This window comes from Sinocyclocheilus rhinocerous, unplaced genomic scaffold (assembly GCF_001515625.1).
Source record: "Sinocyclocheilus rhinocerous isolate Xijiao unplaced genomic scaffold, SAMN03320098_v1.1 scaffold1591, whole genome shotgun sequence".
Lineage (NCBI taxonomy): Eukaryota > Metazoa > Chordata > Actinopteri > Cypriniformes > Cyprinidae > Sinocyclocheilus > Sinocyclocheilus rhinocerous.
In genome coordinates this window covers 319,612-336,614 of record NW_015652264.1, presented here as the reverse complement: position 1 = coordinate 336,614, position 17,003 = coordinate 319,612, and the positions used below count along the sequence as shown (strand labels likewise).

At 38.5% G+C, this 17,003-nt stretch overlaps 1 protein-coding gene across 6 annotated transcripts in view; it reads left to right on the top strand.

Moving 5' to 3' along the window:
• Window positions 1-554: 554 nt before the first annotated feature.
• The window catches only part of LOC107714218 (ankyrin-2-like), a 38,713-nt gene continuing 22,264 nt past the window's right edge, over window positions 555-17,003 (top strand). For 3 of the 6 annotated variants that reach the window (XM_016520002.1, XM_016520005.1, XM_016520000.1), the window contains exons 1-21: window positions 555-597; window positions 2,254-2,352; window positions 3,008-3,106; window positions 3,987-4,085; window positions 4,340-4,537; window positions 4,621-4,719; window positions 5,561-5,659; window positions 10,546-10,644; window positions 10,765-10,962; window positions 11,713-11,811; window positions 11,922-12,020; window positions 12,114-12,311; window positions 12,734-12,832; window positions 12,946-13,044; window positions 13,428-13,526; window positions 13,607-13,705; window positions 13,804-13,876; window positions 15,224-15,347; window positions 15,606-15,690; window positions 15,830-15,933; window positions 16,226-16,261. In XM_016520002.1, coding sequence (XP_016375488.1) covers window positions 574-597; window positions 2,254-2,352; window positions 3,008-3,106; window positions 3,987-4,085; window positions 4,340-4,537; window positions 4,621-4,719; window positions 5,561-5,659; window positions 10,546-10,644; window positions 10,765-10,962; window positions 11,713-11,811; window positions 11,922-12,020; window positions 12,114-12,311; window positions 12,734-12,832; window positions 12,946-13,044; window positions 13,428-13,526; window positions 13,607-13,705; window positions 13,804-13,876; window positions 15,224-15,347; window positions 15,606-15,690; window positions 15,830-15,933; window positions 16,226-16,261 — 2,228 coding nt within the window. In that variant the 5' untranslated portion in view covers window positions 555-573. Of the gene's footprint in view, window positions 598-1,701; window positions 1,711-2,253; window positions 2,353-3,007; window positions 3,107-3,986; window positions 4,086-4,339; window positions 4,538-4,620; window positions 4,720-5,560; window positions 5,660-10,545; window positions 10,645-10,764; window positions 10,963-11,712; window positions 11,812-11,921; window positions 12,021-12,113; window positions 12,312-12,733; window positions 12,833-12,945; window positions 13,045-13,427; window positions 13,527-13,606; window positions 13,706-13,803; window positions 13,877-15,223; window positions 15,348-15,605; window positions 15,691-15,829; window positions 15,934-16,225; window positions 16,262-17,003 lie in introns of all 6 variants that reach the window. The other 3 variants (XM_016520003.1, XM_016520001.1, XM_016520004.1) reach the window with 2 other exon arrangements.

Sequence of the window (17,003 nt, the reverse complement as noted above, 5' to 3'; positions counted from 1 at the left end):
AAACTGTTGCTTCCAAATTAAATAAGAGTCCTCTATTCATAATGTTGCTTTCTCCAGGAAAAAGTCATTTTGTCTGAATCAGGAGAGAAATATACACAGATGAGACACTGTTTACAAGCGAAAAAAGTCCAAAACAAATATGTTGGTGAATATGATGTGAGAGGACAACATGGGATGGACTTTTTCACAGGAGGAAGTGTTATTATTTATGAATTATGGACTGGTATTTTGGCCAGAAGTGACAGTTTAAAGTTTTTATCAGCTGTTTAGACTCTCATTTTGACGGCACCCATGCACTGCAGAGGATCCATTGAAGAGCATGTGATGTAATGCTACATTTCTCAAAATCTGTTCTGATGCATAAACAAACTCATCTACATGGATGGCCTGAGGGTGAATACATTTTCAGCACATTTTCTAAAATGAAAATTTGAATATAAAAAAAACTTCTCACTTCACTGAATTATATGTGTGCTTTTGGAATTATTCCTTTTAAGATCAAAATGTTACAAAAAAAAAAAAAAAGTAATATTAATGAAAATGCCATACTTTCTTCCTCATGTGCAACTCCAGATGATGGTCAACAGGACAACAGAGGTATTAAGATTCTCAGCAGAATCCTGTATTCGTCTCGGCTCTTGTAAAGCCTAATGTGCTACTTAAAGGCAGAGTAAGGGATTTCTGGTAGCCAATGTTTATATTTGAAATCACCAAAACAAACACGCCCCTATCCCAAAAGGGTCTTGCCCCTATTTTGATAGCTCCGCCCCACACATACGTACGCAACCCAGGCAACGATTAGTTCTGTGAAACAAAGCAAAACCAATGTTACACTGTGTCTACGGACGTGAGCGGCGCGGCGCAACAAATCCCGACAGAAAACTGCTGCCGGGTTCTATTTATGACATGCTGACACACATTTCAAATGGTTCTCAACGGTCGTTTGATCGCGTCCAGTGTAGGCAGACTTTAGCTGTTGTAGACACGGTGTTACTCACCTATTGAGAAGAAACAAAGCAACCTCGGCGTCCGATCGCAGGCCTCCGCTCCTTGAGTTCTCTCCAGCGCTGGAAAGCTGATCCGATATTTACACGGGTCCTACTTCTTGCCTTATCGTTCCGCAGACGTTTTCCTCTTTTGTTTTTTATCAGCCATCTCTATCTTTCTGTCGCTCGGCTCGGCTAATGTCCGTCCCATGCACTGAACGCGCTCTCCTCCACATCATGAGTAGACACGCCCCTTATTGCTGATTGGCTACAAGTTTGTTTTGCGATTCGGCCCGAATCAGTTTTTAAAGCGTTTTTGAAAAATCACTTACTCTGCCTTTAACACTGAATTTTTATTTGACAGTGCATGGGAAGAGTAGAGTCTTGTCCTTTTAAATGACATAGTGCATGACACATTGTTGTTTTTATTTTAGTAGCAGCACCCTGTTTCCTCAAAAGGTTTTTGGGTGTTTCTAGCTCATCAACACGTTTTTATGCTCCTTTATTTCAATGAACGTTTTGAGCAGGAATTAGGGTTCATTATATTGTTTAAACACCACTTATGATTTTACTAACAAACTAAACAGACGTTTAACTCTTAATTGTGCATGTGGACTCATACTGTCACTCTCACTATCTGTGTAGAAGTCTCTCGGTCACATTTTGCTGCACCTTTTTGTTAATTCTGTTTTTTAAATTGCACCATGTCTGTCAGAATGGAAAGGTAAGAAAAAATGGCTCCATCAAACGAACGAGTAAGACAGACAATGCCAATTTCCTATCTATTCTTTCATCTTTAGCAATATGTAGTGAGTAGTTGCTGAATAACATTTGTTTGTTCAGATATTTTGTTCATCATCTTTTTTTCCCTTTCATTGTCACTGAGAAACTACTCATCTCTCTCATGAAAACTCATATGACACTGGGAATGTGCTCATATATTATTACCTGTACAATTCTAATCTTTCCGTTTCTTATTTCATCCAAGTTTCGTTTCTTTTCCTTCACTCCAGTGCATGGTATGGTTGGATCCACTGGTAGCAGATGAGAATCCAGGCGTTTTGTTTACTTTTCCATTTTTTCTTTCTTTTAAGGTTTTGCACAAATGTGATGATTCATGGGAATGCTGCATGGTAGATCATGAATGATGGATGTTTTAAATCAGTTAGAAGACCAGCACAGACATTTACCTTCATTCTGTTTTCCTCTTTCCTCTTCTTTGTTCTATCCCTTCTTTTTATCCCAATACTGTTCTTTACTCTAACAGAGTGGCTTCACTCCTCTGCATATTGCTGCTCACTACGGTAATGTTAATGTGGCCACGCTGCTGCTCAACAGAGGGGCTGCTGTAGACTTCACAGCCAAGGTATGATCATATACTGCTAAAACCTTTAAAAAACGGCAACTTCAACTGACAAATATAGCGTGTTTGGTAGTAAGCCATCTAAATCAGTGGTTCTCAACTTTTTGATTTGAAGGCCTCCCTTGTCCAACGCAATAATCAAAGCCCTCCCCCAGTATAGGCTAAGACATTGTCTATTTTTTTCTGCTGCAATTATGAACTGCTTGTCATCCTGCGGCCCCCTTGGAAGGTGGCTGAGGCCCCCTAGTGGGCACCAACCCCCTGGTTGAGAACCACTGCTCTAAATCAATGCTTTCTGTAAGGAACAGATTCACTTATTCACTGAAATTATACAATTATCATTTTTGGGTAAACTATCTTACTTACGGGAATAATTTCCGAGGTGTATGCTTTCTTTTCTTTCATTTCTCCACAGTTAAAACACTGTTGCAGTTTATCTAATGAATTATTGTTTAGTATAATGTATGAATTTCATATACTGTACTATCAGATTTCATATATATATTGTATATATATATTAATCAAATACTTGCAGTTCATCTTTTAAATTCTCATGATTTCAGCAGACAGTGTCTCTGGTTTATTTGGTTTATTTCAATCACTATATTTTCAAATATGAATATTTAGTCTTTACTAAAGGATGCATTGTTTTGTTTAGAATGGTATAACCCCTCTTCATGTGGCTTCCAAACGAGGAAATACAAACATGATTGTTCTGCTGCTAGATAGGGGGTCTCAGATTGACGCCAAGACCAGGGTGAGTATCAATTATTATAATAAAATAATAATAATAAACTTTATTTATATAGAAGCACCTTTCAGACATAAAATGTAGTTCAAAGTGCTTCACATAATCAAAAATTGCATCAACAAATATCAAATTCGACATCTAATAATAAAATAAAGAACAAATACATCAAACCTATAGGATAAAATGAATTAAATATAGCACATCTAATATAATAAAAAATATAGTATAAAATACTAAAACATAATAGAAAGATCATTTATTATAAATAGTCCCTAGCACACACCAAAATAAAAAGATTTGTTTTTAACATTCGTTTGCAAATACTTCCCTGATATTAGATGGTAGTGTAATCCACAATTTTGGAGCATAATTTACAAAAGCCGCATCACAGCTTTTCGTTTGTCTATTGCTGAGATTGCGGTAATCAAGGCTATTTGAGACAAAAGCATGAATTAGTGTTTCTGCATCTTTCAGATTTAAAAAAAGTCAAAGTTTAGCTATGTTATCATTACCATTATTTCATTTTTTCATCTTATTAATATGTGAATTAAAACTAAAATCAAAAATCAAATAGTACCATCAAAATGCAGTAAAACAAGCGCCCTCTAGTGCCTGTACTGTTAACATCAGTTCAGAGAAAAATTTATTTTACTGTATGTATATATGAAATTAATAATGATAAAGTAGCTTTTTTTGTGAGCCATACATCATGACTGTTTAGACTGTTTAAGGTGTCTTATTTTGAAAAACTTTGAAACGATAGGTATTTTGCTATGTTTTCATGTGCTTTGCCTGAGTAGTTTTCATAATGCATTATGTATGTACATTCATATACGTGTCTTCATATATGCTGTTTGTCTCTATTTATCTCCTCTCTGTTGAACAGGATGGGCTGACACCGCTGCACTGTGCAGCCAGAAGTGGACATGACACTGCAGTGGAACTACTGCTTGAAAGAGGAGCTCCCATACTGGCACGGACCAAGGTACAAGGAACTAAATTAAAATTGCTAATTATATATATGATCATATATATGATCTTTTAATTAGTCTCCTATACTCACCAAGGCTGCATTTGTTTGAATTTTTTACATACATTTTTTAGCTATAAAACAGTAATATTTTTAATAAATATTGTTAAAATCATTATTACATTGTTATTATTACTTTTTGATCTAAAGCTGATCTGTATTTTTTCCTCTCTCATTCTCTGTATTTCAACATTCACATGCACACACAGAACGGCCTGTCCCCGCTGCACATGTCTGCTCAGGGTGATCACGTCGAGTGTGTGAAGCACCTGCTGCAACACAAGGCACCGGTTGATGATGTCACACTGGATTACCTGACCGCCCTTCATGTTGCCGCCCACTGTGGTCACTACAGAGTCACAAAATTACTTCTGGATAAAAAAGCGAATCCTAATGCCAGAGCACTGGTAATTCTTTGCCTTTAAAAAAAGTCAAATGAATGTGTACCAATGTAAATGAGCATTACTAATGTATTTATTGTGTCTGTCAGAATGGCTTCACTCCTCTGCATATTGCCTGTAAGAAGAACAGAGTAAAAGTCATGGAACTGCTGGTTAAATACGGAGCCTCAATTCAAGCCATCACTGAAGTGAGAGTCCTAGAATTCTGTGACTGAGACTTATTGAAATATTGTATACTATTTAGGATAATAATATCCGATTTAGCATGTGACGTATTTTATTATCTTGAATTATTTCAAGTTTAATTAAACTTTGTAGAGTTTAATTATTCCTGTAGCTCAAACAGTAGAGCATGGCAATAGCAATGACAGTGGGTTTGATTCTGAAGGAATGCATGCTGATAAAATGTCCACACTGAATGCAGTTTTAGCCGCTTTGGATAAAAGCATCTGCCAAATGTCTAAATGTAATGTGAGTGAAAGTGGCTTCTCTTGTTGACTGCTGACTCAACTGCTACTTGCTCATTTTGTTAGTATTTTAGCTCTTATAACACTAACTACATTAACATGCTCCCAAATAATCTGTTTATAATCGAAATGATGGCTCAGTCGGACTGAAAAGCCTGCATGTAAATACCTCATTGAGCTGATTGAGCTTGATCCGAAGGAAATTTGGATCAGATGGAAAGGGGTGGTGTAGATCTGAAACAATCCGATTAAGAGGGGGAAAAAAATGTAAACATGTAAATGCTTGAATCTGACTAATTTAAAGATTAGATTTAATATTTAAGATAGGACTGAATAATTACTAAATATTTGCTAAAAAAAAAAGATTTTATTTGCTAAAAAATTATTTTTAGATATGCATGTGCTGAAATTTTCTTTATGTAATTGAATATGTGAATTGAACTGCAATGTTTAGGTTTCGTATAAACCGAACTTTCAGAATCTGAAATTGTATTGAATTCATTCCTATTGACGAAAATGAGTGCAAGTTAGCATAACTACTCTCTCTTCTCTTTCTCTCTAGTCCGGCCTGACCCCAGTCCATGTTTCAGCATTTATGGGACACCTGAATATCGTTCTCCTACTGCTACAGAATGGAGCCTCACCTGATGTCTGTAATATTGTGAGTAAATAATCATCATGAAGGACATGATTTGTATCACATTTAAATACATTTCTTAAGATTTGTAGTCGGAGTGTGTGATATTGACAAAGAATGAATCCCAATTTTTTTAAATATTCTTTATGTTCTGTGCGTTGGTTAATTAATAGCAGGGACACAAATTAACTTTTCATATAAGGGGTGTTATTTGACCGCCTAAATTGATTTGGAGGAGCATTTTTACCTTTATAATGACATTTTTTGTCTAACCTTATTAAATTAGGTCATCTTTTATGTCACATTCTTATTTATTTAGTCAATAAATTCAGTTAGAACAATAATACATTATAGAGCAGTTACCAATCAAATGAAATCAATACCAACAATTTATTTATTTATTTATTTATTTTGTACTGCAGAGATGACACCGAATACACAGCTGCATTTGATGTGGCATGTATTCAAATCTGTTACGGGGCGAACGAGACATGAGACTTGCGGATCCATTTGCAAAGCTTTAATAGGAGACAGAGACGTGGTCATAAAACAGGCATGGGTCAGACAATGGCAAACAGGTATATTGAGCGCAAGACAGAAGAGTAATTCAAAACGGCCGTGGTCGATAAGCGGCTAACAATATCCAGAGGGCTTGACATGAGGGGTTATCCAATAACACGAGCTAGAGTTCAGGCGAGGTGCAAACACAGTCCGAAACAGCAGGCAAAGGGTTAACTCAAGATAAACAGGCAAAAATCAGGTACCAGGAAATCAGAAAACACGGCGAGAATAGACTAAGACTAGAACTAGGAACTAGAAACTAACACAGGGAGAAGGCTCCGTAAAGTAGCTATCACACGATGAGCGATAAGCGCTAAACAATACTCGGCCGTTTGAAAAGGACCTGAGTGGGTGTAATATAGTGAGTGTGAGATTGGTTACAGCTGTGTGCAATCAGTGCAATGGATGATGGGATATGTAGTCCGGGATGACATGCAACAGTTTGTGTAGTGTGAGAGTCAATGTAACGGAAGAGTGACCTCTGGTGGCGATTGAACGGACGTCCATGGACCGGATTCGTGACAAAATCAGAGGTGTCATAAATGTATTTACAATTACATTTCCAATTACAATTGCATAAATAATACGACACGAAAGTAAAATTGTGAATATTGAAATATGAAATAATTTCATAAATGAAATAAAATGTTTGAACAAATTTCGTAAAAAAAAAAAAACCGATTCATTCAGTAATGTGTCAATTCACTTTTGTGTTGCTCAGAGAAACTGACCGGTTCTTCTATGGCGTTGTTTTGTAACTATTTTCACTGCCATTTTAACTGCATTCTAATTGGCTACTGTCACAGTCTTGTCATTGTCTTAGGCCATGTCCACACGTACACGGTATTTTTTATAAACTGTGTTTTTCCTTCTTCCGTTTAAAAAAAAATCTCCGTCCACATGAAAATGCAAATGCATGCTATGAAGCACTGTCAAGAGCATGCCAAGCCAACAGGTGGCGATATAATCTCAACCGTAAAGCCATGTTGGCCAATCAGAAGCCTGAAAAAGTTTCCAGTAGGCGGAGATAACAGAGCATGCTCCGACGTCACAAGCCAAAAACTCCGGTTTCGCTGTAGACACGATAACACTGCAACCGGAGTTTTTGAAAATCTTCACCCTGGCAGGAGTTTTCAAAAATGTTCGGTTTCAGTGACCTGGTGCTGCGTTTGCGTGTGGACGAACGGCCAAACCGCGTAGAAAAAGCTGCGGTTTTGAAAATAACCGCGTTCGTGTGGACAGAGCCTTAGTCTTCCCTGTTTGACCTAGTGTTCCCTCATGTGTCTGATTAGTTATCTCTCTCACCTGTCATTGTTAATTATCTCGTTAGTCCTCCTTCTTATTTAAACCCTGTGTTTGCTCCCAGTGTTTGTCCGGTCTCGTCTGTGTTTATTGTGGATAGCGTGGATTGTACCCTGATTGTTGGTTTATTAAATATTATTGAACTCTTCTTTTTCGTCTTTATTGGATTGTTACATGTACCGCGTGTGACAGAAGACCAGACCAACGCAGCTGCATTTTTTTTGAGTTTTTTGTTTTGGGTGTTTTTTGTTGTTTTTGGCACAATGTATGATCTTGTTGTCCTCATCCTCCTGCTGGAGCAGGGGAAGCACTCTCTCGAGGACCACACAAGAGACTTTTTGGACCTTGCCAACCGAACACACTACCCGGATAACTGCCTCACCACGTTCTACCATGTGGGACTAAACACTGCCGTTAAGGCAAAGTTGTCCGGGGGCGGTGACAGCGAGCATGACAGCTAGCTGCCTATGTGGAGTGGGTGCTGGTAAATTACAACTCGCCACTGACTCCCTGCTACACAGATGAGGAACTCACCAGCCCCACTCCTGAGCCAGAACCCAGCCAGCCATTATCCCAGCGCAGCACCGAGCGTGAGCACGAGCCCACCGCGACCGAAGAGCCTGAGGAAACAGAGCCAATCATCGCCCTGGAGCCCGAGCCCGCCTATAAGTCTGACCAGGTGTGCAAGCTGGCCACAACATCGGAGCTATTCGGAGTATTCGTGGAAGATGAGGGCAGAGAGAAAAGCCCCACCCACATCTCCACCGCTGAGGGTAAGCTGCCAGGGTAAGCTGCTTATGCCATTACTATTAGCCTCAAGATCATCTACATTTATTTGGGACTGTCCTGCTGTTGTCATTTATGGACCTCATCACTACTTCTGTACAGCCTTCATCTAGAACCTGCCCATCTCCATCTCTCATCGCAGCCACGCACTCACTCTCTGCTCCTCTGCTGTCAGTCATCCCTGATGCACACCCTCAGCCTGAATCTGCCTATGTAGGTCCACATCGGGGCTTCATTCCATCAGCTCCACCTTGGTGTGAGGTTGCCCTGTCTCTGCCTCTGGATCCATGACTGCACCTTGGTCCTTTGACCCATCGGCTCCGCCTTGGCTCCTAGCTCCCTTGTCTCCACCATGGCCCGTCCTCCTTCCCTCCGGCTCCGCCTTCGTCCTCGGTTGCTCCGGCTCCACTGCTGTCTTCCGGATCCCAGCCTCCACCTCGGTCACTGGAGTCTGCTGCTCTGCCTTCTGCCTCTGGATCCTCTGTCACCCATGCTGAGCGTCTGCTCGGCTCCACCTGGATCACCATCACTTCCGGCCTCGTCACAGGATCTCGCACCCCAGGATCCTCCGCCCAGGCGTCATCCATGGCTCCTCCATCCTGTGTCTACACCAGGAGCCTTCACCTTGGCTGGGTTCTGGTTGCCATCTCGCCTCCTCCTGCTCCCAGCTCCTCCATGGCTCATCCCTCCGTCATCACCTCCTTTGTCTTCTTCTGTCTGCCACATCCTGGTCATCTGGCCACCTCCAGAACCTCCTCCTGCCTGTCTGCCATCCCCTCTTCGTCTCCACGGCGCAAGGTCGCGCCTTCCGGGAGAGGGCATTCTGTCACAGTCTTGTCATTGTCTTAGTCTTCCCTGATTTGCCTAATTTTCCCTCATGTGTCCGATTAGTTATCTCTCTCACCTTTGTTACATTGTTAATTATCTTGTTAGTCCTCAGTCCTATTTAAACCCTGTGTTTGCTCCCAGTGTTTGTCCAGTCTCGTCTATGTTTAATGTGGATAACATTGATTGTACCCTGATCGTTGGCTTATTAAATATTATTGAACTCTTCTTATTTGTTTTTATTGGATTGTTACATGCATCACGTGTGACAGCTACATCACACAGCGTGGTTTTGCATAGAGCCCTCACAGGCCTCAAATCTAGGCCCTAGCCCGGCCCTTGTCTGACAGCTTATCAGAATTCTGGGCCCTAGTCTGAATGAAGCCTTGCAGTGCATTGTGGGATTGAATGAGTGCACTCGAGAACGTCCACTATGGTTTCGGACACCACTAAAAATGGCTGTTCCCTCAAATAGTGCCCTATTTAAGGGTATAGGGGGCGATTTCGGACACAGCCTGTGTCTTTTTCTCTCTCTCTCTCTCTCTCTCTCTCTCTCTCTCTCTTCCTCATTACACAACTGCTGTTGCAGCCATTAAAAGTTCATTTTTGTTTTTAATGCCAAAGTGGTTATTCTTTTTGTTTCTTAAGGTAATTTAGAAAAAATGTTTGGAACATTTTTTGTTTGTTAAATTCATGTTTTTGTTTTTTAAGGTGACGAACAAGTGGCCAGCGGCCGACAGAGTTTATCACATGTTTGATCAATTTAGCCTTCTTAAATCAACACGACTTGCCTAAAATAAAAGCTATAGATATAAAACACGCATATCACAATGTTAGTTTAAACGTTTAACCTAGATAAATGTGCGCTGTTAGGCACATATCCAAGTGTTTGTGCGACGAGTGGAAACTAAAGCGCACTTTGCAAGACATGGAGGCGCCGGCGCTATCACTTTTCGTCACTTTTCACATTTTTTCTGTAATAACAGTGGAAACAACTTAAAATACGCCATCTTTGCTGATACAGATAAGAGTAATACATCATTAGGAACTTTAAAGGGTCTACTTTTATTTGTGTGCACTCACAATATCAACAAAACGTTGTGCTTTTGTAAAATAAAGAAAACAAACAGGATGTGTTTTCTGCCATCTCGGTCTCCTTGAACAGGAGCGCTTCGCAAAAATGAACTGAAACTCAGCAAATACTTGCCTCACAGACACAATATATCTGTAGAAAACTTTAAATGACTACTTTAAAACAAAATAATTCATATACAGTATATATCTCACACCCCTACTTTCAGAGCCATGGCTTAGCCTGCTTATGCTGTACAGTTTTTGATATCATTTCCTATCCTTTCTACTCTCTCCTAAAAAACTAGTCTAAAAGGCCTACATAGCAGTGCATTTCATGTAGTACTGATAGTGTTTGTTTTCAGCGTGGTGAGACGGCATTGCACATGGCTGCAAGGGCAGGACAGATGGAGGTGGTGCGATGTTTGCTAAGGAACGGCGCTCTGGTGGATGCCATGGCCAGAGTCAGTCAATAAAAACACTTCCTGAATAAAGCGAAAATACAGATATTAATGCCTACAAGTAGAGCTTTAAAAATACTATATCTGCATTTCTCTCCTTCATATTCTCTCTCTTGCCTCCAGGAGGACCAGACACCCCTTCACATTGCGTCTCGTCTGGGTCAGACAGAGATTGTGCAGTTGTTACTGCAGCACATGGCTTACCCTGACGCTTCCACCACTAATGGATACACACCTCTGCACATCTCCGCTCGTGAAGGTCAGGTGGAGACGGCTACAGTGCTTCTGGAGGCCGGAGCATCTCATTCACTCACCACTAAGGTGGGACTGCAGGGATATCTGTGAAAGAGATATCAAATATTTGAATAACCCTATTACTTTATACTGAGCCCCTCACATGAGATGCAGACAAAACTATATATCTTGTCTACAAATTAACAATTCGTTCCCATGACTTATGGATTAGTTCCCTCATTTTAGTTAAATCATGGCCACGAAATAAGAATTTGTACCTTCATTTTAATAAATCGTGGCCACTTTGTACTGTTTCATTCCCTCGTTTTAATTAAAACAAAACAAAAAAATTCTTAATTCATGGCCACCATTTAACTAAAAAGACGATGTGTATATTTTTTTTCCCTTGCATGTCATGTGCTGGGCTCCGTAATATTACATATTTATTACTGTTTGGGGTCAGTACAATTTTTTAATGATTCTCTTACGCTCAACAAGGCTGCATTTATTTGTTCAAAAATATAAAAATGCTAATATTTTGTAATATTATTCAAATTTAAAATAACTCATTTCTGTTTTAATATATTTTAAAATTTAATTTATTCATGTGATGGCAAAGCTATTTTCAGCAGCCATTACTCCAGTCTTCACTGTCTCATGATCCTTCAGAAATCATTCTATTTATTTAAAATAGCAATCTTTTGATCAGTTTAGTGTGTCCTTGCTGAATAAAAGTATTTATTTCTTTAAAACAATAAAATCTTACTGACTTTTTTTGAACAGCAGTGTATGTATTTGTCTATATTTAACTAACCCTAAATATCCTTCCCTTAATAGAAAGGCTTCACTCCCCTACATGTTGCTGCTAAGTATGGAAGCCTGGATGTGGCAAAACTCCTCCTACAGCGGAGAGCACTTCTTGATGACACTGGAAAGGTGAAAGTCAAAACTTTAATCACCTACTCATTTAATTAATTCATTAATTTTTTTGTAAATATATTTTCACTGTTTTCATATTTCTTTCTCTATTTGGCTTTCTGAACCAGTACGGTCTCACACCTCTGCATGTAGCTGCTCACTATGATAACCAGCAGGTGGCGATGATGCTCTTGGATAAAGGGGCCTCACCTCACGCTACTGCTAAGGTGCAAATCCTAAACTGATTGCAAGATGTCTCTGCATCCAGTAATATAACAAAAATGTGTAACTTGAGGTTTTGTGTCTTTCTTCCTATGCAGAACGGCTATACACCTCTCCACATTGCGGCAAAGAAGAACCAGACTCAGATTGCCTCTGCACTGCTTCAGTATGGAGCAGAGACCAATGCATTGACCAAACAGGGAGTGAGTCCTTTACACCTGGCATCTCAGGAGGGGCACACAGAGATGGCCTCCCTACTGCTGGAGAAGGGTGCACATGTCAATGCTGCCACTAAGGTAAGATCTAGAGCAGGAAGCCTACAGTATTTATCCTCAGTGTCAGGCAGATATTTACCATATTTTTGTCATCCAAACTGACTATTACAAATGTCAGCCGAACCCCTTAGATGTAAAATATGTCCTTGAAGTACCTAAGAATTTAAGTTAATATTTCAATAATTTAATGACACTCTCATGTCAGTTAATGGTGACATGACATACAAGTAAATAGATAAAATATAGATTTTTTTTTATTTTATTTTTTTTATTTTGACTTTGTAGCTAGACTTTTAATGTGGACTCAAACTCTTTTAAGTTGTGATAGGTTTTCAGTCCACATTATAGCCACACTGACTTTTTAAAAAGAACTGTAAACCTAGTGAACATTGTATTAGCAAATGCACATTAAATGCAATAGATGCATTTGGGTTTTTTTTCAGAGTGGCCTTACACCGCTTCACCTCACTGCTCAGGAGGACAGAGTGCAGCTGGCTGAAATACTGGTCAAATACGATGCAAACATAGACCAGCAGACCAAAGTAAGCTTGAACCATAGTTTTTACCATGGTTATTTTGCTGTATTATTATTATTTTTAATAACATTTCAATATGTTACACTTCAGCCAATGTGAAATTTGCTTGTTTCTTGTAGTTGGGCTACACTCCTCTTATTGTTGCCTGTCACTATGGAAATGTCAAAATGGTTAATTTCCTTTTGCAAAATGGCGCTAATGTCAATGCAAAAACTAAGGTAAGAGTTTAATATATTTATTAAATTATATTCTTTCATTTTGTGACTTGGTAACTCAATTAATTATTACTTAATAAACTATTATTTAATCATTTTGTGATTATGAGCTCTGTGGCCATGCATTTTGAGATTGTGATTGAGAAATATTACTGATATCTACGACTGACTGTAAATCTGTGCTATTATTTTAATGTATCAATTCATTAATTTATATACAATCAATAAAATATTTTTAATTTTGTAAGCTGAATATTCTGTTTTGTAGCCTCTATCAGAATTACATGCTTTTAAATTTATGACATGCTTAGCATTCTGATTATTTATATGATAATTGTTATTTCAGTGCTGTTTGCCGTACTGATTTTTATTTTTATTTTTTTCAGAACGGTTACATGCCACTTCACCAAGCTGCTCAGCAGGGAAATACACACATTATCAATGTCCTGCTGAAGCATGGAGCCAAGCCTAATGCCATCACCACGGTGAGCGACACATTCATACTCACAGAAATGATAATAATTCTGTGTCTTACTCCTCTAACCTCACACTCTTTCTCTCTCAGAATGGGAACACAGCACTCTCTATTGCTAAGCGACTAGGGTACATCTCAGTGGTGGACACTCTGAAAGTTGTTACTGAGGAAACAATCACAACAACAACTGTACGAATCCATGCCTTTTTACATATTAAGAACTTTTGATGCATTCATAATCTATAGAGAATGTATGTTGAATGCATTGCTCATTTCATCTTCTGTAGACGGTGACAGAGAAACACAAGCTGAACGTTCCAGAGACAATGACAGAAGTTCTGGATGTGTCTGATGAGGAGGGTAAGATACTGTACAGCATATTTTATTACCAACTTTTATTATGCATAATCAGGATTTCATATATCTATGTAAAAGCTGCTGTGCCTCTGTAGCCCAACATCAGATGCAGGAGGAGATTTTTACTGAAGTCTCTATGGAGATTGAAGGTATACAGGGTATAGATATAGAGTGAACTGAACTGACCCTTTACTAACATTACACTTGGTACATTTGCCAAAAATCGTTCAGTTCATTTTATATCTATTCAAACGTGTGGTTTGCAGTTTGTGTGCTAACTGGAACGGGCATGATTATTGTGTGTAGAAAACTAAACTGTGGAAAACTAACTTTGTTCTTTGTTATTTGTGCTAATCTGGGGATGATTTTTTAAATCATAAAATTGGGAATACATGATATCCATAGGTCACTGAGCTTTTTTAATTCATAATACCTACACAATGGGTTAGCGGTGCTTGATATGGCTTAATGTGTAATTGCATTGCTATTGTTATGGTTAATATAATTTGTTTTATTAATTTTAGTTTTTATGGGTTCATTTTAAAATCTGTCTAAAACCTGAAAGTTTATAATTAATGGTATTTGGTCTGAATTTTAAAAGTATTTGCATATTTATTATGTCAGAAAATGAGAGGTTATATAATACATTGTCCAAAGAAATAGAAATGAACGGCAAGTCATGATTTGGGGTGTTTATTAAACTACAGCCTATTCAATCTATCACTTATTAATTAAGGGACAGATTTACTGAACAGGGCAAATTAGCTTGAGACCACAATTCCATAAAAGCACCAATGTGAGTGGAAATTTCTGCGGGTGGTTTACTGGCAATGTGCAAATTAATGTATACAGACACACACTGATCATTTCCAATGACCAATCTACCAAGAGCAGTGCAAATTAGAATAGGGTTGAAAACAAGCATAACCGATGATAATCAGGTGCAGGGAATCTACTAACAACACATGTGCAAAATGGGTTAAGACATGCTTTTATTCGGGGTGTTAAATAACGCCACAAATACCAGTAAACTGACTACCGCAAACCTTAGTAAATCACCTCACACACATTCATTTAAATACTCTCCTCCCATAAATTGTTGCATCTAAAAGGGAAACTCCTACAGATGCATATGCAATAAGGTCAGCCGCAAAAAATAACTGCATCCATGCATTTTTTGGTAATCTTTCATTGTGTCTCTTTAGTAAATCATAACAGTAGTTTTTAAATGCCAAAAGAGGGTTTGCGCTGGTGCAAGCTGTTCGTAAATCTGGCCATTTGATCAACCAGTACTCAATTCACTAGTCTGTCAAACTGACAGTGTCAATCAATCAATGTGTGTATGAACAGGTGAGGACACAATGACAGGTGATGGAGGAGAGTACCTGAGAGCAGAGGACCTGAGAGAGCTTGGTGATGACTCTTTACCTGGACACTACCTGGATGGCATGAGCTACATCCACAACCTAGACCGGTAAAAAAGAAAAAAGAAAAATCCAAAGGCACATTTACCCACAGATAAACAAATATTTTAGTATTCAACAGGTATGTTAATTCCTGCTAAACAGCTCATTACTGTTAGCCCCGCCCTCCAGCTCACAACATTGGTTGTAGTTGTACTTTAGCTTTAAACATTTGTTGCCATTTTTGGGGGGAATTTGGCTCTTACGAGTATAACAAGTACACACACATAATGCTGTCTTGTTCACCTGTTTGCACTGTTCTACTTCAGGTCCCATGAGAACCCCAGTCATCTTGCTTACAGGGGTGAAGGAATGCTGATTGAGGATATGATCACCAGCCACCAGATTAATAAGGTGAACTATGAACTATCGCACCTCATATGTACATCTAACATTTGGGTCAGTGTTGTTATTCATGGTTTTCAGATCTTGATGGGTTCAACATGGGTTTTTATCTCATGATATATTGTAGTCTGATTATGTTGTTTGTTAGGTATCTGCATTCTCTCGAGAGCATGAGAAGGACTCATTTCGACTGAGCTGGGGTGCTGAACATCTGGATAATGTGGTGCTAACTAGCACTCTTCTGCAGTCAGGGTTAGTAGGTTTCACACACACACACACACACACACACACACACACTCAAACAGACGTGAACACACACTTGCCTCCCCAAATCGTACATGCTAGTACATACTAAGGTGTGTATGCTTAGTCAAAGCTGGCATTGCATCAGATGCCACTATTGTAGAACATGAATGATAGCAGCTCAGTTTCCTCGTTCTTTCTTTCTTTCTTTCTTTTTTTCTTTCTTTCACTCACGTCATCTCCCATCTCACTCGGCCTCTCTCTCTGCTATTCGTGATTGTGTCTTTTGTTCTGCTTTTAGCCGATCTACCCCATGCCTTGACAATGACAACAGCAGGTGATCCTCCACTTCTCTTCCTTGTGGTCTTTTATTCCTCTCTTCATCTACATTTATTACATTAATGCATGCATTTATAACAACTGGCTGCTTTGAGCTTTTTAAATGAGCCTTTTTGTGCCTATTAAAATTTTAATAAGCATGTTTTCATGAACACAGTGAGTCACGTCTCAGTATTCATAGAGAACCCCATGAATAATATTCAGTATTATTCAGTATCTCTCACATGGGTGGTATGAAACTGGACACATTGTGTTTCTCAACTCCTACAGTATTTTTTGTATCTATTTATCTCTTAAGCATGTTCAACAGTTATCATTCTTCATTATCTAATTTCTCCAGAGATTATCTGTAGATTTTTTTTGGAGACTTTACAAGACATAAAGCAACTCTTAAAATTACATTATTTTATGCCATTCAAAAGTTTGGAGTCAGTCATTTCTTTCTTTTCTTTTTTTTAAGAAATGAGACTTTACAAGACATAAAGCAACACTTAAAATTACATTATTTTATGCCATTCAAAAGTTTGGAGTCAGTAATTTCTTTCTTTTCTTTTTTTTAAGAAATTTATTCTTTTATTCATTAAAAATGCATGAAACTGATCAGAAGTAATTTATAATGTAACAAAAAAATTCAATTAAATCAATCCTATAAAGTAATGTGTCATGGTTTCCTCAGAAATATTGAGCAGCACAATTGTTTTCAACATTGATAATAATAATAATAAATGTTTCTTGAGCAG